This window comes from Polistes canadensis, unplaced genomic scaffold, assembly GCF_001313835.1.
Source record: "Polistes canadensis isolate GaletaPanama2010 unplaced genomic scaffold, ASM131383v1 scaffold_13, whole genome shotgun sequence".
In the NCBI taxonomy this organism is placed as follows: domain Eukaryota; kingdom Metazoa; phylum Arthropoda; class Insecta; order Hymenoptera; family Vespidae; genus Polistes; species Polistes canadensis.
In genome coordinates, this window is record NW_014569560.1 from 878597 (window position 1) to 902407 (window position 23811).

Here is a 23811-nt window from a genome sequence, read left to right on the forward strand (position 1 = left end):
TATATGTTTTTGTGATTTCTATTATATAAATGTAAAAAGTATGATTCACCTGTGCTTTATACTTTAATTAGTTTAGTTTAACATTTTAAGAAAATGTTTTCCTTACATTATATATATATATCTAGCGTAAAATGAATTAAAAATTAAAAACACTTGATAAAATTATATATAGTTAGGTGTAATTTAAAATTATTTATAAGTAAAATCCAGTCTTTTTTCATTGTGAACGAGATGAGTGATAACATCGTTCTTGATTTTTGTTTTAATTTTAAGGAATCTATTATCTATTAACATCATCGTAATCGCATTTAAGTTTTCGTGATACACAGTATTCTTCAGAAATTCTTTTATTTTTTTTAATGTTGGTAAACAGCGTTTAATCTCCATTGTAACCATAGGAGTAGTCAAGAGAATTTCTATCATTGTAGTCATTTCACTAAGAACATTATTTAATTTGTTATCTATTAAAAATTTGAATAAGTCAATTAATTGATTATAATTATGCATGCTGTCCTTATCGTAAAATATTTGAAGTTCAATTTTAAATTTTTCTTTGTTGATCATGGGATATGCTTCGGTAATTAATTTTATTTCTTTTGCAGGAAATTTATTTTTAAAATTATTTATGTTATCCTTGTTAAATAATGTAGCAGCTGCTAAATGTTTAATGAAATAATATCTATTTTGTATATCAATACATGTACAATCGCATATTTGTTTTGCATCAACAATGAACTCCTTTACAAAATTCTCACAGTATTCCGAATTTTTTATTGCCAAAATAGCAGTTTTAAACGTTTTTATATATTCAGGTACTTTAAATATATTCATTGCAGGAGATTTTATTTCATTGTAAATTTTTTCAACGTGAGGTATTATCTGATTAAAAAGCTCCAACCAGAACATGAATTTTCTATTATTTAAACAATATAAAATTCCTGCGGCTTCCGAAATAGTTTGGTCTTTATTTGACGTTGATAGAATTTCATTAAAGCAGTTTCTTAAAGGTTCCAAATATTCGTAAACTTGTTTCACTGTGTTTATGTTAAAGTTCCATCTTTTATTAGGTGGTATCGAAGTGTTAACGTTTATATGCTTATAAAGAATTTGTAAATATTGTGGTGATTTCAAAAAAAATCTTGATATAGCATTAATATAAGAGAAACAAATTTTGGAGTTAATCGTAGTACTTGCTATATTTTTCATTATAGGATTCGGCAGGTGATCATAACAATTAATAAAATGTGCATTTTTATAGAATTTTTTTATATTTGTTTGAATGATCATTTTTTTACCATTCATAAAAATTGCACCATCAAATGTCTGAGCTATTAATTTTTCTTTATTATTTCGAAAAATAATATTTAATTGTTTTATGATACATTTCGATAAGCTATTTGCAGTTTGATTTTCTGGAGTAAAGAATCCCCAAAAGCGTTCAAGTATTTTTGTATTCAATAAGTACCGTAAAACAATTACCAACTGATAATGTTCTGAAACATCCGTTATGTCATCAATTATAACAGCTACGAATGATGTGTTCTCAACATCTTTAATTATTTCATTTTGATATATTTGAAAAAGATAATTGGGTATATCATCCCGAAGAGTTTGAAAGGTTCTATTGTTATTTAAATTCTTTTTAACATGTAAATTTGATGTAATTGCAATATTTATTAATTCATTAAATTGGTCTTGAATTGAAAAATAATTAATTTCGTTAAGTCCGCTTAATGAAATCATAAAATTTGTACAATACAAAATACATTCAATTGTATCGTTTAAAATTTCACGATTATATGACACCTTTTCGTTGTGATCTTCAATAAAAATTTGGGAGGATTTTATTCGTTTACAACCTGTTTGTTTTAAAAGCGTCAAAGAAATACAATTCTTGATATGATTATTTGAATCTTCATGTTTTTTAATCCTTTCATTTATTTTCTTTATATTTGCAACCCCATTATTCGTCCATTCTTGTTCACCTCCGAACAACAAACATGGAAAACAAAATAGTGCATTTCTTATTTCACAACCACATAGCCAATTTTTCACTTTATATAAATTTCTAACGTACGTAATATCTTTAAACATATCATCGTTAAATATAATATCGGGTAAAGGACGTTCTAGAGTTCTTATAAAAATTTCTTTCTTAAAAGTTAACTTTGAGAATTTAAGAGTTTGTAATTCAGTTACAGTTCTTACCTCTGTAAATTTTCTTTCTGTCGTCATAATTTTAAATTATCTTAATAATGTTCTACAATTAAATAAGAACTTTGGCCAAATGTTTAATTATAATGTACAAATATTTGAAGTCACATAATAAATATGTTAAGTTCTACGAATACGTTATTACTTGCGTAACTTGGGTATAAATAGTGAGACTGTGCAATGAAAATTACCGAATTACGTTATTACCTTGAAATATACAAATAAACATATGTTTACGTGGATAGCAATATCACATTGTGATATAAACATAATATATTTTAAATTGATAAATGTATTTCTATTTAGATCGGTGCATAATTATCAGTCCTATGAAATTTAGCGATTTTTCATAATTTTTTGTTCCTACCTAAAAGTACATACTTATTTTTTTATTTCAAATAATAATCGATAATCACAATCATATTCGCGTTTCTATTATCTAAAGCAAAGAAGAAGAAAAAAGGTATCCTTGTGTAGAAACGTTAAGAAAAATCGTCAATTTTTTCATTGAAAAAAAAAATGCATAAATAAAATGTCGGATAATTGTAATTGTATCGAGAAAAATGAAGGGTGTTGCAATTTTGCATTACCCATATACGAGCCATTTCTCTGTATATATATATTAATATATACATATTTTCATATAGTACTTGAAATGGTCTTTTTGTTTTCTTTTTTTTTTTTAGGTGGACGGAAGAAGAAGATTTCGAGGAATAAAGGGTTCATAAGTAAACGTTTTTACTTGTACCACTTTTTTGTGATACGTGAAACGGTGGTATATAATTATATTTTCTTGTAATATAATAATTTGTTCCTTGTATATATAATTTAAAATACGTGCGTATATATATATATATAGATTTAATAGAAAGATATCAGAATAATGAAACATTAAATATTACAAATAGTAAGTATGGACAAAAAAAATTTTAATAATACACAACGAAGCAGGAATAAATGCGAAATCATTATTTTTTGGAATAATGTTAGAAGTAAATTTATTGTTAGCATCCTCCATCGTATTCGTTGTACATGATATATAATAAAATTTTGTTTGTCGTCGAGATTTATCGCATATAAGAGGTTCCAACGTGCTGCCGAGTAAGATTTCTATTTCGTTCATACAAAGCATCACACACATTTCTTGTTGTTGTTGTTGTTGTTGTTATTTGGTATAAGAAAACAAAGATCAAAAGAAGAGACAAGTTTTTAAAAAAAAGTTCGTATATATATATAAGTGTTGTATCGAATTAAAATTATTCTTTCTCGTAAATCCTGAAAAAAATCTGAATGGCGGTGTTTATCGTCAATGAAATCGTGCAGGCAAGAAGATACGAATTTTTTTTTTCTTTTTTCTTTTCTTCATTATTATTATTATTATTATTATTACAATTTTTATTTCGCGTTTAACTAAAAATCAACACGATTCACGAATTACTTATAAGCATTCATTATCTTGAATTCGAGGTGTGAAGAATTTGTATTGATGAACGATACACCCACAACGCTTGTGATCACAGTAAAAGTCGAATGTTAAACCTTAAAAAGTTAAGGGCTTGTTCTTGTTCCGCTTGTTTTATATGCACTTTTATCCGTTTATTTATATAATTTTCGTTAGCCCTCCTCTCTTAATTAAACCCCCTCCCTCCCTACCCACCCCCCACCCCCTTAAATCAGAGCCTTAATAAAAATCTAATTATAAGATAATGTTTGACGAACCGCGCCTGCGCAACCCGTCCTAGCTATTGTCTGTATGCAACAAGCGTATATTGACTATACGTTTTTTATTTTTATTTATTCTTTTATTATTATTATTATTATTATTATTATCTTTGTACTACAATGCTGACTTAGGACTACTCTTTTTTTATTTTTTTTCTCTCTCTCTTGTCTAAAAAGACTACGTATTTAGGTACGCTCTAAAAAAAGTTTTATTTTATTTTATTTTTTTTTTCTCCTTTAAAAGCTTCCCGGTCTCGTTTTTGATTTCTTATTTCTCTGTTTTTTTTTTTTCTCATTACGATAAGAGACGGGAATTGATTCGAAAGTTCGAGGAATTGAAAATTTCGCTGTTATTACGAATCGGCTTTAATATAATGGTGCCATTTGCATGGCATTTTGTCGATCGTAATTTGCGTTTACGCGAGTATCGGTAATTCCTTTCTTTTTTTTGTTTCCTTTTTTTTTGTAAAGTACAATTTAATGTATAAAGTCGAAATATGAATATAATTAATTAAAGATTGGCGTTATCCTAAAAATGCTGTTCTCAATTATAATTATCTAAATTCCGTTTAGAGCTTCTAAGTGAAGTCCTAGTGCACGTCTAGTGTCATGTTTAGCGCATTCCAAGATTCATTTCAAAAGAAGACCATTTTTACCCTCTCCCCAACCCCCTCCCATGTATTCGCAATCGTTTTGTGATATATCCCGTTGCCCGTTCGAGTATCACAGTTTATCGAGTATGATATGTTAATATTAGCGTTAAATCGATAGTAATAAAAGTGGTTATTTTTTTTTTTCTTTCTTTCTTAATTTCTTTCTTTTCCCCGTATATTAATTAATTATATATGTATACGTATTATATATATGTATATATATATGCGTTCAACGTAAATCGGTCTGGTTCGATAATGAACTGACCGATTGTATGATATTGCTATGATCATGTTATAAAATCGAAAAATACAAATGGCCAGTTGGCGTAACTAGGCGAGCAGAGACGTTAAAAATTGAGATATATAATATATGTTTGTTTTTTTTTTTTAATTCTTTTCTTTTCTTTTTTTATTACTCAAATATCGTCTAAAGCATTATTGAATACGTGCGAAGTATTGAATTGATTTTTTTTTCTTTTCTACGCTTCCCCCTTTCCGACCTCCTCCCCCCCCATTCCCGTCCTTTATTATTTTACGCTGAAATTTGTTACGAAGTTCCATAATATATCTCTTTCTCTTTCTAGTAGCATTATCCCCGATGTATAATATACAAATACGATTTATTTTTATGGATATAACAATTGTTGTTTGTTCGTTGACGAATATTCGTAACCGAATTTTTCTTTCCTCTCTCGTACAGATCTGAAACGTCTCATAGAAAAATCAGAGGTTATAAATTTTCTGGTAGAAAATGTTTTCTCGTTTGCTTTCTAAAAAAAAAAAAAAACAAAAAAAAAATGTTATCATAATAAAATGTGTCGCGCCGTTACGTATGTGTGTGTTAGTATAAATTCTATCAAGATAAAGCGTATCTTCGATAGTTCGTAGCAATATTGTTTGACAATAAAATTTAATAATATCTATGATAGAGAAAGAGAGAGACAGAAAATGAGAGAAAGAGAAAGAGAGAGATTCAAGTTTATCCCAAAATTACAATCACGCGTGTATGTATGCATGTGTGTGTATATATATAAATATACGCGCAGAGTAAACCGATAAGGATCATTTTTTGGCTCACCTAGTTACGTTCCTGCGTATTATATAGAACGTTCGAGCTTTTTTAGGGAGAAATCAGAAACATACGGAGGGCCTGTAAAGGCCAGTGTATCCGCATAATCGTGCACGCAATGCCGGCAATAATATTGCCGCTGCGGATAGATTGTCTTGCAGTTGGGAACATTCGCAAATCAGTAGATACATTTTGTCACCCTGCGACATCGATTTGTGCAATGTTATTCGCCTAAGTCCAACCGATTTTGGTAAATATCGATACATCATTCTGGCACCTACAAACCAAAATTTGTTAATTATTATATTATTTTAATTATATTACAATATAATATACAGGTAACCCTCTCACAAAAAAATTGCGAAAATTTTGATACAGCCATTGTATTTCTATATTAATGGATAACACACAACAATGGTTGATTAAAATATTAAAAAATTAAATTATTCTAAAATAATAAATTTTGGGTTTCATATAATATGGTTCAATTCAACACAGTATTTTCTAGGAAACTATTTACCTTGTTATAGGAGGTTTACCTGTATATATATTTAATTATATTATTAAATTACAAATATAAATAACAAAAAAGTTAGATTGAAAGTATGAAAGAAAGAAAATATATTACAATATAATATACAGGTAACCCTTTCCTACAACATGATACAAAAAATTGCGAAAATCTTGATGCAGCAACTGTATTTCTACATTAATGGATAACACAATAGTTGATTAAAATATTTAAAAATTAAATTAATTTAAAATAATAAATTTTAGGTTTCATGTATTACTATCTTCTAATAATATCTACCTTGTTATAGGAGGTTTACCTGTATATATATTTAATTATATTGTTAACTATTATATTATTAAATTACAAATATAAATAACAAAAAAGATTCGATTGAAAGTATGAAAGAAAGAAAATAATTGGGTAAGTACCGCTCCAATAAAGCCAATTTTGTTCGAACTTGAGACCATCGTCACCTTCGAATACTTTGAAGATCGAAACTATGTAACCGGTGGACGGAATAGGTGGTCTACCACCTGGTGGTTCCAACGGTGGTCTGGCTATCGTAGCAACTTCGTTGAATAAATCCAAAGTATGACTAGCAGCATATCTAAGGTCCCGTGGATCGAACTTTCTCAAGGCCGCGCATTGAACTTCGTTGTAAAAATCTAGAGGATCCGTGTTCTGCTTATTTATCAGATAATACGTTATGAACGGGAAGTCAGCTGTAACAATGTTACATATATAAATATCATTTTATAATGCAACTTTATAAAATGTGTACTAAAATTTCAATAGAATAATATCATCAAATTATTTATCAAATCGCATGTTACAATAAATTAATTACGTTCGGATCGTGTGATAACTTTTGTATGTTAAAATATATTACATTATTTAAAAGTAATATATATATTGATAAAATATTATTACGTGTTGATTTATAGTTAAATTTTGTTGATTTTAGTTAAAATTATAATTTTGGAAGTAAATCATTTTCTAGAGATTTAGCTTACCGTTTTTTTCCATATTCGTTAGTAAAATACTTTGAGAAGCGGAAGGTGCAATCTCTGCAACGAGTTCTGCAGCGGTGTCACGTTGCAGGACGAGTGGTCTTGAAACAGGAGACTCTACCAAAGGATCCAAGGGTTCCAAGGGTGTCATGAAATGTGCAAGAACACATTGCTTTGGGTCCTCTACCTCCAAAATCGAGAGTGGACTGCCTGATCTTTTCTTGTCCGCTATTGGGGCGCTCTTTAATCATGTCAAACAAATAAAAATTTTAAAAAGAAGAAAAAAAAAGAAAAAAAATATTGAAATATCAAAGAAATGAAATAAACTCGAGTTGAACGTTATTTGAATAATTATTTTTGATTGGTGTTGAATCCAATACACAACCACACTGCGTAATAGAATTACGTTGTTGGTTAAAACACGATGCGATTCAATTTAATTTCGTTCGGTATTAGCTCCACGAGTACTTAAAATCTATTTTTAAGTCAAAGACGTTTGTATTCGCAAGGTTGATTCGCGTGATTCTCTTTCTCTCTTTCTATTTGTTTCTCTTTAGTTACTAACTTGTGCATTCCAGTTTTAACAGGTGCACACTCGTTCATTTAGATTATCAAAGTACCTGTATATGTATCTGCTTTTAGACAAATCACTTTTTTCAACCTTGAAACAAGAGTTCATGTTTTGTTGTTCTTTTTAATTTTAATTAAAGTTAATTCGAAATTTTGGATTTGATGCATTTCATCTCGAGATTTGATTTCTTGTTGTCGTAGTTGTTATTGTTGTAGTTGTTTTTGTTATATTATATTGTTGTACTCGAAATAATTTCGAATATATTCGAATATATTCGAATTGAATTTGATCAAAAGTTAAACCTACCGGTACACCAGCTGGTAGAAATCTTTCCAATGATGCGAGTGGTATGATGAAGCAGTCTCGGTCCAACGTGGCTAGGGAAATCGGTTCACCACGTGGTGGACTATTACCGGATACGACAAGGGGTGTATAGGCACCGGAAGATTTATTACCGCTAAATGACACCTGGAAATATCGATAAACACGAATTTCCTAATTGATTTTAATAATCATTTTATTAATCGTACTAGAGGAATCAATTAACAAGTTTAAACTTCAAATTGGTTTTCCTGTACTAAAGAAGTAAACTATTAAAATTTTGTTTGATAGTCTTCGGTTATGTTCAATTTATATTTTACTACTATCTTACGTTGGATGTAAATTTTATTAATATATGTTATGTATATTGTACATTAAATTCTCGTATAAAGTAAATTCCTACAAGAAGGTAAGGATATTGTTAGGGATTTCTTTTTTTTTATATATATAACGCGATTCTCGTATAATGCACTACTCTATAAAAAAGTAAATTAATTTTTAAATAATAAAAATATAATTAAATAATAGATTTTTATATATATATATTTAACTATCATCCCGTTTTAATTGGTTGTAAGTGTTTTTCGCAAAATTAGATTACTATTTTAATAAGGTACGATATTGAAAATAAAATTTGAACACTACGATATTATTTATGTTATTACGAGATAATATTATTATATTATATTATACGAGAGTTATATTTTTTACTATTTCGAAACATGATATTTGGATTTTAATACCGATCGTGAGAAAAGTAATTCGTGTTACGGAATTAGAGTTTTCTTCTTAAAAAAAGAAAAAAAAAAAGACAATAAGAAAAAACTGTTCGTGACATTGAAAAATTGGTTAGAAAAGTACTATCTATCATCATAATTTATCGCGATAATTCTACGAGGAAAATAAAAGTATACAAGAAAATAAAGAAAACAAGAAATTTTTCGAAGTAAAATAAAATTTCGCACGATATTGTTCTTTTACAACTTAGTACGTGTAACATCAACGTGTGTAATCTTAAATGTAGGAATCTCGTAATCTGTCGATCTCGTACGTACACGCGTATTTTATCGATCGGCTCGTAAAACAGAAATGTTTTTCCTTTTCCCGATCGATATTTATTGTTCGTATTATTTTTCTCTATAAAATATACAAACATCTTTAAATATTTAATACGAACGATACGATTAAATATATATATAAAACTATTGTTTTTCTTTATAATTTGATTTCATAGAAGACAAGTAACGTAATTGGTTTGCAACAAATAAGAATTTTAAATTGATATTTATAGATTTTTTTTTTCAACGTCTTGTTAGTAATATAAAAATGAGACAAACAAATTATCAAGAAATACCACCGTCGCATCGTCGACAGATAATAATAATAATAATAAAAAAATCCAAAAATTGAAATGACGCGAACGAGATAATGCGAAAAAAAATAGGAGAAAATATTTTTCCACCATTTAACACGTTCTATGTCTGTGTAATTTACTGCACGTCAAATGAGATCCACAGTGTGGCGTGCAATAAGATAGGAGAACTTTGCGTGCCTATTTGATCTTGTGTAGGTGTAACTTTATGTTACTCGTTCGGTACACGTTCTGCCGTTTCCTCTATAACTTTCTCGTCCTTGTAAAATTATCCTCCAATCGGCGAAGCATAGTAATGCACTAGCACTACACCATCACCACCACCACCACCACCACCACCATTACCATTACCACATTTTCTTCCTTTCCCGTTCCTTGTGATTTGTACGATTCAAACGAGAATGATCTTTTAACTTCAGATAAGAAACTTAGAATGAAAATCGCAATACATTTAACAAACTCCGGTATATCAAATGTCTTTGAAACATGATAAGTATTATACTTGATTTAATTTACACAATTCAAACATTTGTCATAAATTATATTATTAAATATAATTTTGATCATCTCGAAATGAAAATAATGTAAAATGAATCAAGAGAAGAGCAGGACGCTTGAAATATATTTTTTGCTTATAATTTTATGAAAAAAAAAAAAAAGAAAAAAAAAACTTCACAAGGAAAGTAATTGCATTATTTCATGGGGTAAAATGTAATGGTTGAAAGGTCATTTATTTTTATTTCTTTTTTAAATATTCTTATAAAGCATTTATAAGATAAAGAATTTAATGACCTTAATGACCATATAATGTCGATGATTTATTTTCCATTTATTCAGATCATTTCGAACACGTGTACTCTGTGTAATTAGTTATAATTTCTTAAAATAAAAATAATAAAAAAATGGTATAGTAGTATTCTCACATTTGAATACGAGTGTGTGACCCATCCAATGTATTTTAATTCTTTTTAAATGTAAATATCTCGAGAATAAATGTTCGGAATGATATGACCACCACGAGGCTCATTTTAATTCATTTTTTTTCTTCTTTATTTAAACTAAAGATATATATTCAGATGTCTTGTTTCTCATGACTCACAAATTTCGATGATTTCTTTCAGAGATATTCTATATAGGGAACGTATAACAATGTATTTGTTTTTTTTTTTTTTTTTTTTTTTCATGAAAATATTTCAAAAGGAAACCCTTGACACGACTCTTCTGCTCTTGTCTAACTGAGTTCTCTCGTATCATGATTCATAATGCAGTATAATAATTGTGGTGCAGTCATGAATCGAGTTACTACGAGTTATACGATATAACAATGTCACAAGTAACGAAAATTCGAATAGTGAAGTTTCATTGGTTCAAAGTGAACGCGTAAGAAGGATAATTTGGACGTAATGATATGATGCATTTCTAAATATATATATACGTAAAAAGGGATGCATTAATATATATATATATATATATATATAGATAGTTATTTATACGAAATTAACATAACGCGTATATTAACACCCCGAAACGTTACGGCTTGCACGAAACCGCGATTTGCAATGAAATATCGTCACGCGTTAGTTTTGCCAACGTTAAAGCAACGAGTTATTTATTTTAAACGAAGTTTTATGAAGATATCGCGTGAGAGATGATACACATACACATATACACACATCGGGTCTTTGAAACATCTCTCATACATTTTCATTGCGTCCTTAAAGCGTGTTATAAAATTAATACCTTTTACCGTAACGCGAATTAAATGTACACCTTGATCGTATTGCGATGTAAGTAGGATACATTAAAAAAAAAAAAAACAGATTAAGGATAATAACAAAATTGTAGAGATTACGTAACGAGCTTGACCGATAAACATATGAAATTTCAGAAAGAAGAAAAAATAATCAAAATCAAGAACGTATAAGATTAAAATAAATATTAATAGGATATTAATAAAAGATTTGTCTGTTAAAAATATAAACAAATATAACAAATTGTGTAATACCTGTCTAGAGGCAGTCGGGGTTGCCGGTTCGGACGGTTCCTTCGATTGTTGATTTTGCTTCCTCTTGCTTTGATTGGCCGAGACTGGGCCTTGCGCTGTGGCAGAATTTCCCCCACCACCGCCACCCCATTTGATAACGTGGGGGCCAGAATTGCGCCTGGGCGAGGGTCCCAATCGTTCGCCAGCATCGGAATCGGGTGGTGCACCCAATGGTCCACCTGTGGGTGGTGATAGGAAGAGATGAGTTCGATAACCGAAACTCTGGTGCTCGTGATCGCCCATTGACGGAAAATAGCCGAATTCTCTGCTGCGTCTTATTGCTCCGCGTCCAGATATTACCGATTGACCTCTTGTAATACCGTAACGATTTCCAAGACCCAAACACGTTACACCACCATAAACTCCACTTCCCCCTCCTGCTCCTCCGCCTCCTCCACCACCACCTCCTCCAAATGTCCCGCCGAGTTTACTCTCTCCCAATCCACCACCACCAACACCACCTCCGGTTCCCGTTAAACCACCACCGGCACCCTTCTCCACGCCGAAGTTCTTGCGGAACATAAGATTCATGATTGATGCTGAATTAACTTTTTCTTCCCTTTTTCGGCTAGATTAGTTAGATAACCGATGACATATTTTAACTTGATAGAAATAAGCAACGCAAAAGCAATGACGATGATGATACTTGTTGTTCTTGTTCTTGTTCTTGTTATTCTTGTTTGTTGTTTGTTGTTTGCAGGTGCAGTTTAATTAACGTCATATGCCGTTTATCTTATTAAAGGATCATTTTATGATGCCCCGTGTGTGTAATGAATAGATAATAGAACCTGTTTAATGTACGATCATCCATCGCGTATAGGTCAGACCACGTTATTGACTCCCTTTGCGCAGTAAAGGGAGTCTTTATTATTTATCAATCGTATTTCGTTAAAACTTGACTGAATAATCATCCCTTCCTATCTTACTCTCGAGGATAAGTATCATATGTAAACTCTTTTGACGATATAATTGGTCATATATATATCATTACGTTTAATCTTTGGAAGAATTTAAATTTATCATTGAACAGTTACGTGAATCTATGTTGTGTAACAGATGGAATAAGAATAAAAAGATGCAAAATGAAGTAAAAGATAGAGAAACTGATATTTAATTAAAGTATTACAAACTATTCAAAGTATTCACGCGTTCATCGACCGAATTATTTTCTTCGAAACCTTGACCTCGGTAAATGAACGATACTAAGGTAAAACTAGAAACCTAGATCAGCAGGTTCGCGCACTACTATTACACCTTCATAGACTGTCGACTTGATACTGCCAGATCGAACGTAACCTCTCTTCCTCGCCCTTCTTTTCTACCTTCCTTCCTTCCTTCCTACTTTCCTACCTTCCTTCTTTACTTCAACGAGCCAAATTCATAACTGTTATATTAACTGCGTTCACTCGCGCAAAACCGTTTCGCCTACTCTCACACATGAACAACCCCTACTATCCATTTTGGAATCGTTTAAATTTTTGTCAAACCGTTGGCTAATCGTTCGATCCAGTTGTCTCTCTCTTTTGCTTACTCTTCGCTAATCTCGTGTTAATAATAATTATTAATATACCGATTGAAATAGATTTTAAACGTGCACGACCAATGACCGCTTGCTTTTTTTTCTTTTTTTATTTATTTATTTATTTATTTCGATAACTTTAGAATATAGACGAATATTTTTCTAAAACAGAGAACGTTAATTTAGATTCTGGTATTATAGTTAAACTTATAAAACGAATAACCAAATTGTTATTTTTTAATAGAGAAATATTTTTCCAAGGATAATCTCAAAAATATCATCAATCCAGGTAACACCAATCGGCTTGTAACGTGGATAAATTGACGTCTATTCGTTTATTCCGATTAGAATTCGATTAGAAAATCCTTTAACCCTGTTTTTACTTTAGGAAGGTGTCACTTACACGTGTCGAGTCTCATTTTAGGATTATAAATCAAACGTCAGGTATACTAATTACATTACTATTATACGTTCAATTTCAGTATAGTTATGTTCATGAAACTTTCGTCGAATCGAAATGAAGGAAAAATTTTCGAATATTTTGAAAAATATTCCTAACGAATTACTTTAACGTATTTTGTCAAACCTCGACTTTATCTATCCCCATGTAACACTTCTTTTCTCAAATTGAATTATATTCGTGATCCTCTTAACATAAATACTTTGTATTATTCACTTTCCTATTTCTATTTCTCTCTTTCTCCCTGATTTCATTATATTTTGCATCTTTTTTTTTTTACTTGGCCTCTTGGCGTCTTCTTAATGTCTTTGGCAAGGTAGACAATAAATAGTCAACGAGAACTTTCAAAGCTACAAGTAGTATTATAATAGTAGTAGTAGTAATAGTAATAGTAATAGTAGTAGTATGCAAGGTCTGTTATGAGTAAGAAAAGCATACGTAACTATACATAGAACACGATATATTATAAATGTATGTTCCTTTTGTCATTATTAGGATTACATCTTGGTATCTTCTGTTTCTTATTTGTTTTATTATTTAAATTCTCCTAACATGTAAAATAAAAAAAACTGAATTCAATCATCGCGAAGTTTACATTAATTGTAAGATACCAATATCAAAATTAACTTTTTTTTTTTAGGTTACACATATTATTGGATAAATAAAATACAAGGGGGTTGACACGAAAAAAACATACATGATACACGACAGACGAAAAAACAAGGAACACAAAAATTAGATATATAAGTTTCCATATTATGACGGCATGTCATACGTACACCAGATAGATATGGGGGTGGTGGAGGGGCAGGAGGGGGGAAGGAGGAAGAGGAAAAAAAAACAGACTGACTGGACTGACTGTTTATTTCTTTAAAGATAATACGGACACACTCACGAAGCACGTGTTCTTCGACACAGTTAGATCGATAACTTTATTGAAATATTCACGAGTTACGTGATGCACCACCAGTAGTAGTTGGTCTTGGTTCTCTTAGGTCATCAAGGTTTTTCTTCTTCTTGTCCCCCGAAGAAGGTCACTTTATTGATGCAGCTAGAAAACCGGGGTTCTGAATCCTTCCTTCCTTCCTTCCTTCCTTCTTTCCTTTCTTACCTTCGATCGAATTAATTATGACAGCCCTGAAGTGTGTTTCTTTTTTTCTCCCCTAACTAGCTAGCTAGCCTAGCCTAGCCTAGCTTAGTCTAGCCTTGAAAGTTAACAAAGTTTCTTTTTTTTTTTTTTTTTTAACGCAGAAATTTAGAAATTAAATACGAAATAATGAAACACTTTGAATGGGTAATTAAATGAATGAAAAAAAAAATAAAATAAAATAATATAGAAAGAGATAGTGTGTGAGGAGAGGGGTGTAAAAAAAAAAAGGAACGATTTTAGAATCACGCTAGTCCGCACGAGTGGCACCCCGTTCACTGCGAGGAACGTGCACGAGGCGTCGCGACGTTTAACCCAGGGCTGTAGAAAAGTGGGGCTCTCGAGACGGCTTTTTGTATCAACACATAGATACTCCGACTAAATTGTTATTCGAGTTTCTTTTTTTTTTGTCTTCGAAAATCATTTTTCTTAACATTTTTATTCTATTATTTGCAATTACATAATATCTATTCATTTTTTGTCTAACGATATTGCGCGAACGTTTTAATACACGATCTCGATATTTTTATCTTTATATTTATATAATATAAAAAATTATATAAACGTAACAACACTTATTTTTGTTACAATAGTATTTCTTTTTCTTTTTTTTTTTTTTTTTCGACAAGTTATTACGATATACATTTACGATAATCATTTTTAACGTATACGAATTTATTTCGAACAAATTCCTCGCGTTTTCTTTTACGTTAATACACGAGGATGAAAAAGAAATAAAAGAAAAAAAGAAAAGTATAATAAAATACGTCGTACAGAGTGAGTATTCTTTTTCTATTTTCGAGATCAAGATCTTAGCCGCGTATCTGTCCTTTAGTAGCTTGCCAAAAGTCACTCCTGACGCACGAATTTTGGCACTCACTTGAACGAAAAACGAAACGTTTTTCTTTGCCGAAGCTTAAAGCTTTGCGAAATACCGATGACAGAAACATAGTGAGGGTTAGTGAGATAGAAACAAAGAAAAAGATGGGATGAGGGGAGGGTGTTAGTGTTAGACAGAGAAAGAAGACTGTGGAAGATATATTTATATATATATATATATATATATAGAGAAAAAAAATATATTCGTTCGTTCTCTTTCTCTCGTCACGATTGTACTACTGTTTGGTTGAAATTTATGATCTTTCCTACTCCAGTTGGCAAACTCTGCAAACTTAAAATGCGAGATTCATCTCGCAGCCAGTTTACTTCTTGGATATTGAATAGTATGTCTGTCTCTCTCTCTCTCTTTTTCTTCTTCTTCTTCTTCTTCATTGGATTTATCTTCTATTGCATTGCATTTCTTTTTATCTAATTTTTTTTCTTTTTCTGTATCATCGAACCGAATTTTTTTTTTTGGTTTTCTCCCCTTCGAAACGCGAGATTCTATCGTCTCGTTTGCTTTTGCGTTAAATTCCAAAAATAAATATTTAAATGAAATTGATTTGTTGTTCACGTTGAAAACAACAGAACGAATCGTTTCCAAGAATTCGAATTTATTTATTTATTATAATTTTTGGAATATATCGAACGATATTAAGGTGAATCTAAAGTTCGTTAGTTGGTTTTTTTTTTCTTGTTTTTTAATTTAAAAAGTAAATTTTGTACAAAGAAACACATTTCGTTATGCAGTTTCAACGCAATTAACTCACGAACTTTTTGGTTCAACCTCTAATATTTGTTAGATTTGAAATACATTTCATTTTTTGTGCGTGTTTGTTCATAATTTTTTTGGTTTTGTGGTTCATAATTACCTTTTTGTTCCTGTTTGTTTTCTTACGTAGTTTTTTTTAACTTGTAATACTTGTTTATTAATCACACTCACCGCAAACACTATGTCGAATGTTATGCACTTTGCAATCGACTACTGCTATCGAATTGTCCATTAGAACTTTATTAGTAAACGATTCGTATTAGACAAAAGAAAATATAAAACTGGCAACGAGACAAGCGTGAAAAACATACGCTTTTAACGTTGCGAATGTACTTTATGGGACTGTATACCCTGTGAAAACTTAATCTTGGCAAACAGTTTGAAGAACTATAGTCATCGGTGATATTAATAGATACTTTTTCGAGCATGCTAAAAACACACACGCACATACACACACAAGACGAATATTTCACGAACTATATATCCTAACCGTTGACGAACTGTCAATGTTTAACAAATAAAAATAAGATAAATTATCTACAGAAAATTCGTTCTTTTTTTTTTTTCTTTAAGTTCTCAAAATAAAATAATTTGAAATAAATTTCTAAACGTAGAGATCCAATTGTTAAACAATTGTAAACAACTAGTAATCCGTTAATACAAAATTTTTGTATTTATTAATATCGTAAATTTAATATTTATATATTGTTCGAATAGAAAATAAATAAATAAAAAAATAATTATTAAGCAACACACAATATAACATAATGTAAATGGCGTCGTTAAAGTTCGATGAAGTTCAAGTGCTCATCGATTATTTCTTGCTATAGTAGTAACACATGTTGTATGACATACGTTGCTCACGCTATCTACATTTATCGCGTTCTTAGGGTGCGGCATTTTGCTATACATAGTCATTCGTCAGTGTACATATACATCCTTGTAATTATTGGAAAAGAAGTTCTGTAACATGTATATATATACTCCTATTTGGAAAATTAGTTTTCATTTATTTTCATTTATTTTCATTTATGAAATATTTGAACTTTCAGATACTAATATAAATAACATTTGTATTCAATTATATTCTAATGAATTCATCAAATTAAAGAGACTCGTAAAGAAATCTTTTTTTTTTCTGTTATAATTGCTATAGAGATAATTAGATACATACTTATATAAATTTCTGCAAATATTGGTATATACCGAATGTATTAAAATGTTTGTATATATAAACGCGAATAAAAAAGAAATTTATTCTTTCGAAAATAAAATTGTGGTTAACGATAATCATATTATTATTTCGTAAAAACGAATATTTTTCGATTAGTATTTTATAAATATTTATTGTCCGATTTATTTTTTATTTTTTATTCCATCTAACACTACCGTTAATCGTTAAATATTTTTCAACAAAATATATTATAACAAAATTTAATTCGATCATTTAAAAAAGAAAATTTTGATAATTATTAAAAATATTTTCTTTTTAAGATAACATCGTTGTCGTAAATTTAACGAAAGAAACAAACTTAAAATAAATTCGTAAGAAAATTATGAAACATTTGTTTCCTTAAATTTACAAACGAATTTATTTACAAATAATTAACCGTTTTCATTTTGTTAATTATAATTCTGTTTTAGTTTATTCGTTTCAAAGTTCACGATACATTTAACGTTTAGATCTTTAACGTTGAACGAAATTTGATTTAGTTTACCTTCACGTTCAATTCTCTTTCTATTTTTCATTTCTATTTTCTCTCTCAGAGTTTTCTTTCTTTTTCTTCTTTTTTTTTTTTTTTTTTATAAGACGAACTTATTCCCTAGATTTTCTCAAAGGCCAACATTGACCATTACTCTTCCTGCTACCAAGAAGCATCGATTTTTTATACTCAACTACGTTCCTGTGTATGCTACCCGAGAATCCAAGTAGTACGAATCAATAATTGTACGACTCACTATCTTCTTCTAGATACTTTGTATCGTAACACGATTTAAATTAAAACAATAAGAAATGAATTAATTGAATTGATTTAATTATTATTCTCTCGACATCGTACTACAATTTAATAATAATTAAACGTTTGTAATATCTAACAATAAACTATAATAATCATGAAATAATGTATATGAAATATAATTGAATCTAATTCATTATTATATATTCCTCGAGTATATATTAATGATTTAATCATTATTTTCATATATGTATAAAATATTAAAGTTTTCAATTTTCAAACAAATTAGAGAATAATTATAATTAATATAAATGATATGTAAAATTCAATTATGATATTATTTGTTTAGAAAGAGATACCTTAGACAAACGATAAAATTATTACGTAAATTGTTTTGTTTTGAAAGAGTAATCATAGATAAGTGATACGATATTAAAATTCATTCATCAATTTTAATCATTTACAAACATTCACGCGAATGCGAATATACATATACATATATATATATATATAAAGTAAACGTTTCGAAGTATGCCACTGTAATCAATTTATGCGCAACACGTTAACTCGAGATATCGAGTATGTGAAAACTCGTTTGTTCTACGCAGTTTAATTGTCAGTCGTTCCTTTCACTCGAAAATCATAATAAATATTTATACAAAATAGATAGTAGATACAACATTTTAATATGAAAATCAATTTATATTGAATACTGGTCAACTATACGAGTAATTCATTTTTTTTTATCGCGAGTAATGTGTGACGCGTATATTAAAAAAAAATATATATATAATATTAATAATTATGATCTATATATATTTTACGATATAAATAAAAATACATATCAAGAGTGCACGTACTCGAAATACAAGATGAATGCGTTTGAAACGGCATGCAATAAGTAACGTGTAAGCCTAGCAAGCTAACTACTAAATATAAAATCGATGGTATCATATATTCATAACATAAAAATATCTTTCGTAAAGTATTAGTAATTTATTTACGACGAGCATCATCATCTCGCAAGATTAAACCCTCCTTCCCGTACACAATTTATTGAAATTATTTCTTATCAATTATCTACAACCACTTTAGTAATAAGTAATTATCTTTGACAAACTGTTTAAAATTTAGAAATACTTTTAGAATTAAAATCCAAGTTCCTAATTCTCCAAATAGAAGACCCAACGCAAAGATAATTATCGAACAAATAAAATAACATAGATTTAGATGAATCAAAATGGCATTTTTAAATGAATATTTCTAAAAGTAAATATTTTACAAAAAAAGAAGAATCAAAATCCATTAATGCAATTTATAAAACAATTTGCGGGCACAATAAATGTACGAACTTTTGGGGTTCAACCTAATAACATGGATAAAAACAAAATTATTTCTATAATAAAACACATACACACACATAGAAAAAAAAAGCACCAATATATAAATTAATAATATAAAAATATAAAACAAATAATGATCTCACCTGTATCGTACAAAGGGCAAGGCATGTAACCGTAACGTTGTTCAGGATGTACAACGGACCTGTTCCTTTGTCCGGTAGTCATCGCAGCAAACTTGGTCACGTATTGTAAGAATTTGTCATAGAAAAGTAAAATCGTTGTGCGAATTATCGTTGAAAGATTTTATTCGAGCTTTTATCCTTTTCTTCTTCTTCTTCTTCTTTTTCTTCTTTTTCTTGTTCTTTTTCTTAAACAATCGATTCAAACCACCGATTCTTTCGAGTTATCTCGAATCGGTCAGATTAAGAACAAACAACATCCTTCGATGATCCTTCTCAGAACGTGTCATTGGTCATTGGCCAGAATTGGCCGCGAATTAACCAATTAACGTACTGCCCAATATGTCGGTCGACCAATTAGATGATCCCTCCCGTCTTTTCTATCCAATCCCTGCTCTGCTTTCTAACTCTTTTCTTCTTTTTTTCGGTATACATGCACTCACAGACAGACAGATATATATATATGGACACAATTGAATCTGTTAGATAAATTCTTGTTCTTGTTATACTTATTCCTGTTCTTGTTCTTAAGATTTCGTGCTAACCGTGTTCTCACTTAATTAGCACGAAAATAACTCTATATATATATATCACTTTTAGACTCGTTCTTCCCAAGTTCGGTCAACAAGCACTGAGAATGGAAAATGAAGAAAAAGAAAATGAAGTTAAAAAAAAACAAAATGGCGAATTTTTTGTCCCCCCTCCCCTATTATTTCTATCTTTTTCTATCGTTATTTCTTATATTTCGAGAAAAGAAGAAAGATTATTGTTCGTAGGGGAAAATGGGAACGATTCTTCTGCGTGTCATCGACCGTTTCACTTTTTTTTTCTTCTTCTTTTTTTTTTTGCCTTTTGAGAAGAACCGAAGAAGATCATTTCCCACTGTCTAAATCTCTCTCTTCTTTTCTTTTCTTTCTTTCTTTCTTTCTTTTTCTCACATCAACGAGAGGAAAGATTTTCGCTTGGAACTTGGGACAAGGAGAAAGAGGTCGAACATGGTTTGGTAAGATGGATTGAAGAAAGTGGTTGTCTAAAAAATTTCTATTCTTTTCACCGAATTTTAGGAATGTTTTCCTTTTTTTTTTTTCCTTCTATACTTTCGTCGTATTATTTAAACTTTGATCATATGGCGTGACTTTAAAATCACATATCGACACGTATTGAGATCTGTTTTTATTTAATTTAATTTAATTTTTTTTTCATACAAACGTGTAATACATCTTTTATTAGTATTATTTAATATCTCTTTGATATATAATTACCGATAATATTTAAACAATTATTAATATTTAAATTTTAATGTAAGAATAAATGTATTATGTTATTTCTCTGTGTTTATTGTTTAATTTGTAATTTTCAATTATTAATCGATAATTCATGATTTTATCTGATACATATTTTTTTTACAGTTACGAAAAAAATTCGTGCTATATGGTAGGTTGCGGGGAGGGGGAGTTAAAAAGATTTAATTATTATAGTTAAAAAACTGAATATATAAAATTATATTTAAAAAAAATCGAATAGATAATATCAATTAATATTTTATTTATTATAAAAAAATTTTTTCAAATAATATTTTGTTTGAAATATTAATCCAATATATTTTGTATAAAAATAATACAGATTAAAAATAGATCTTAGGTATGGGATAATTTTCAAAAAAACTTCGTAAAAAAAAAAAAACTTTATTCTTTCGTTACATTTCGAAAGAAGAATTTTATCGGCATCTTATTGTTAAATTCGTATAATATCAACGTTTTGTTATGAAAAAAGAAAAAAAAGAAAGGGGTGCGAGATACGATACACGTGAACTTTGCCAGAATCGAGTGGCTTTTATATGCTTTTAAGTATTCTTCAGTGTAGGATGCATTATCGATACCGAAATAACAAAACATAACAAAATCTTGCGGGGGTTGGAAAAAAAAGAAAAAAAAGAAAGTGAGATAGAGAGAGAGAGAGAGAGATCGTAAACATTTTGTTACTTCGTGTAAACGTATTATGTATATGCTTAGAAAAATAAACCATAAAAGGAGAGGATTGGAAGCCAACAGCTGTTTACCAAATGCTTCGAGTTCCAAGTAAATGCACTGAAAATGTGGCTTTATCGTTCATCAAATTGAAATTTTCTTGGCTCAGTTTCGAATACTCCTCTTCTCTAATAGTTAATCAAAAGTATATTTAAAGTTACAACTGTTCAAATTAAAGAATGCATTAGTCAAATTATTCAATTCTAAGATGTGATTATTCAATGAAAGTATTTTTTTTTTACACAACACACACATTTTTATTTAATTTATTATAATGATTAACAAAATATATTTGTTTTTCAGAAAATGACTAGATTAGTAGTATAGTTAACGATAACAAATATTTAAACATTTAAATAATTTGCGAATTAATTTTTTGAACTTTTGTGGCTACTATAATTTCTTTCGAAAATAATTATTAGTTCTTTTTTTATTCTCTTTTAAATTGCTAGGCCACATATATATTATTGGATATTTTTAAATAACAAATAAATACAATATGCATTGAGAGAAAATATTCTTTTGCATAACAAACACTCCCATAATATATTCATTTAGAATCTATTTAATATACTAAAGAATGTTTCCTTCCGATTGACGTCATTTAAATTAACATTTTATTAGCATTAGCTTCGTGTAAACTGAATAAAAAAATTAACGAACGTTTATACTGTGTTTAACCATTCGATTCTGAATGATAAAGTGTACACGGACCACGTGGACATCGAATGAATAAAAAAAAGAAGAAAAAAAAAGAATAAAAAAAACAAAGATATAAAACAATAAATAATATCATTCATTTTCCAGAGAGCACAAAATTGTTCGTGCACGAAAAAATCTTGATAGCTGCAGGGTATTTCGATTACAGGAGATTTTTCATGTTTATTTTTTTTTTTACGGAACCAATAAAACTCTTTTCCGAAAACAGGCGAATGCAGAAAAACAAAAACAAAAATTATCGTTTGTTAGGAATATAAAATAGGTAAAAAAAAAAAAATACAACGCAATTTGAATGAACGTTAACAAACCTCCTTTTTACACTATACAAAAATTACAATGTAAAATAAAGAACACAATACGGCATCTCACGGACGGATTAAAATTCGACGAAACACCCTGTATACATATATACATATATATATATATATATGTATTCTCGCTTGCCACGAATCGATTTGCACCGGACAAAAGGTTTCAAAAAGAAAAATGAAAATAAATAAATAAATAATAAAAGAAAAAAAAATTTCTCTTCTCGTTCGGCCACTCTCGAGGGTTCGTCACGTGGACGGGAAGAAAAAATTGGACCTTCTCCAGCAATAAAAAGAAAAAAGAAACAAAAAGAAACAAAAAGAAGAAGAAGAAGAAGAAGATGAAGAAGATAAAAAAAAAATAAAGAGTAGGATTAAATATATATTTTTCCCCTCCACTCCGTTTTCGTTTTCTTAATATAATCGAATTATTAATAAAAATAATAATAATAATATTTCACACAAGATTATGACTTGTTTTTAGATTGTCCTAAACACGCGATTAGATAACGCACTGTTATTTTAAATATATTTGTGTTTTTTTTTTTTTTTTAAATTCTCGCCGTACGATTACACGTTGAATCGGATATGATTGGTTCTAACTATTACGATCGTCAAATTTTAATCTAAAAAAATGGTGAAACAAAATAAAAGAAAAAATGGGGGATAAATATTTCAGGTATTTCGCGAATAGTACGTACATCCAACGTGCTCATCCACTCGGTAAAGGGTTAACGTGGAGAGAACGACCGTTCGGTGCACGGTTCGATGCTGTACTGGACCACTCTCTCTCTCTGTGAGCAGAAATTCAAAAGAGGGAGAGAGATGGAGTGACAGGGGAAGGGGTATGACAGAGATAGAAGAATAAAATAAGGGGTAAAGACGCGAGTATTTGAGAAATAGATGATTCTACGTAATATAATGGTTAAGTGTGAGTGTGATAGATAACATAATGCATAAGAACAACGAAATGAGTCAAAGAGAGAGAGAATAAGAAAAACTGATAGAG

General features: G+C 29.5%; 3 protein-coding genes across 3 annotated transcripts in view; 1 reads left to right on the forward strand and 2 right to left on the reverse strand.

The window, feature by feature from the left end:
• LOC106793352 (cytochrome c oxidase assembly factor 5) overlaps nt 1-4727 on the forward strand; it is a 6208-nt gene extending 1481 nt beyond the window's left edge. Inside the window, exon 3 of the mRNA XM_014760217.1 lies at nt 2901-4727. Within this exon, the coding sequence (XP_014615703.1) occupies nt 2901-2942 (42 nt within the window). The 3' untranslated portion in view covers nt 2943-4727. The remainder of the gene's footprint in view (nt 1-2900) is intronic.
• The window catches only part of LOC106793350 (lysM and putative peptidoglycan-binding domain-containing protein 4), a 22865-nt gene extending 3082 nt beyond the window's left edge, over nt 1-19783 (reverse strand). The window contains exon 1 of the mRNA XM_014760215.1: nt 19712-19783. The gene's annotated coding sequence lies outside the window, so the exon portion shown is untranslated. The remainder of the gene's footprint in view (nt 1-19711) is intronic.
• On the reverse strand, nt 4792-14088 carry LOC106793349 (ATP-dependent RNA helicase vasa). Its single transcript, XM_014760212.1, has 5 exons — nt 11452-14088; nt 8060-8221; nt 7186-7423; nt 6601-6894; nt 4792-5935 (listed from the first exon to the last, which is right to left on the reverse strand). The coding sequence occupies exons 1-5, from the start codon at nt 12019-12021 to the stop codon at nt 5721-5723; spliced, it is 1479 nt and encodes a 492-aa protein (XP_014615698.1). The 5' UTR covers nt 12022-14088; the 3' UTR covers nt 4792-5720.
• Nucleotides 19784-23811: the final 4028 nt, after the last annotated feature.

Excerpts from the sequence above, each read along its gene's own strand:
- LOC106793349 (XM_014760212.1), bottom strand. The coding sequence starts at position 12,021 with ATGAATCTTATGTTCCGCAAGAACTTCGGCGTGGAGAAGGGTGCCGGT. Across the intron at positions 6,895-7,185 it reads AACGAATATGGAAAAAAACG|CTGACTTCCCGTTCATAACG; the intron begins GTAAGCTAAATC and ends ACATTGTTACAG. Across the intron at positions 5,936-6,600 it reads AAATTGGCTTTATTGGAGCG|GTGCCAGAATGATGTATCGA; the intron begins GTACTTACCCAA and ends TTTGGTTTGTAG.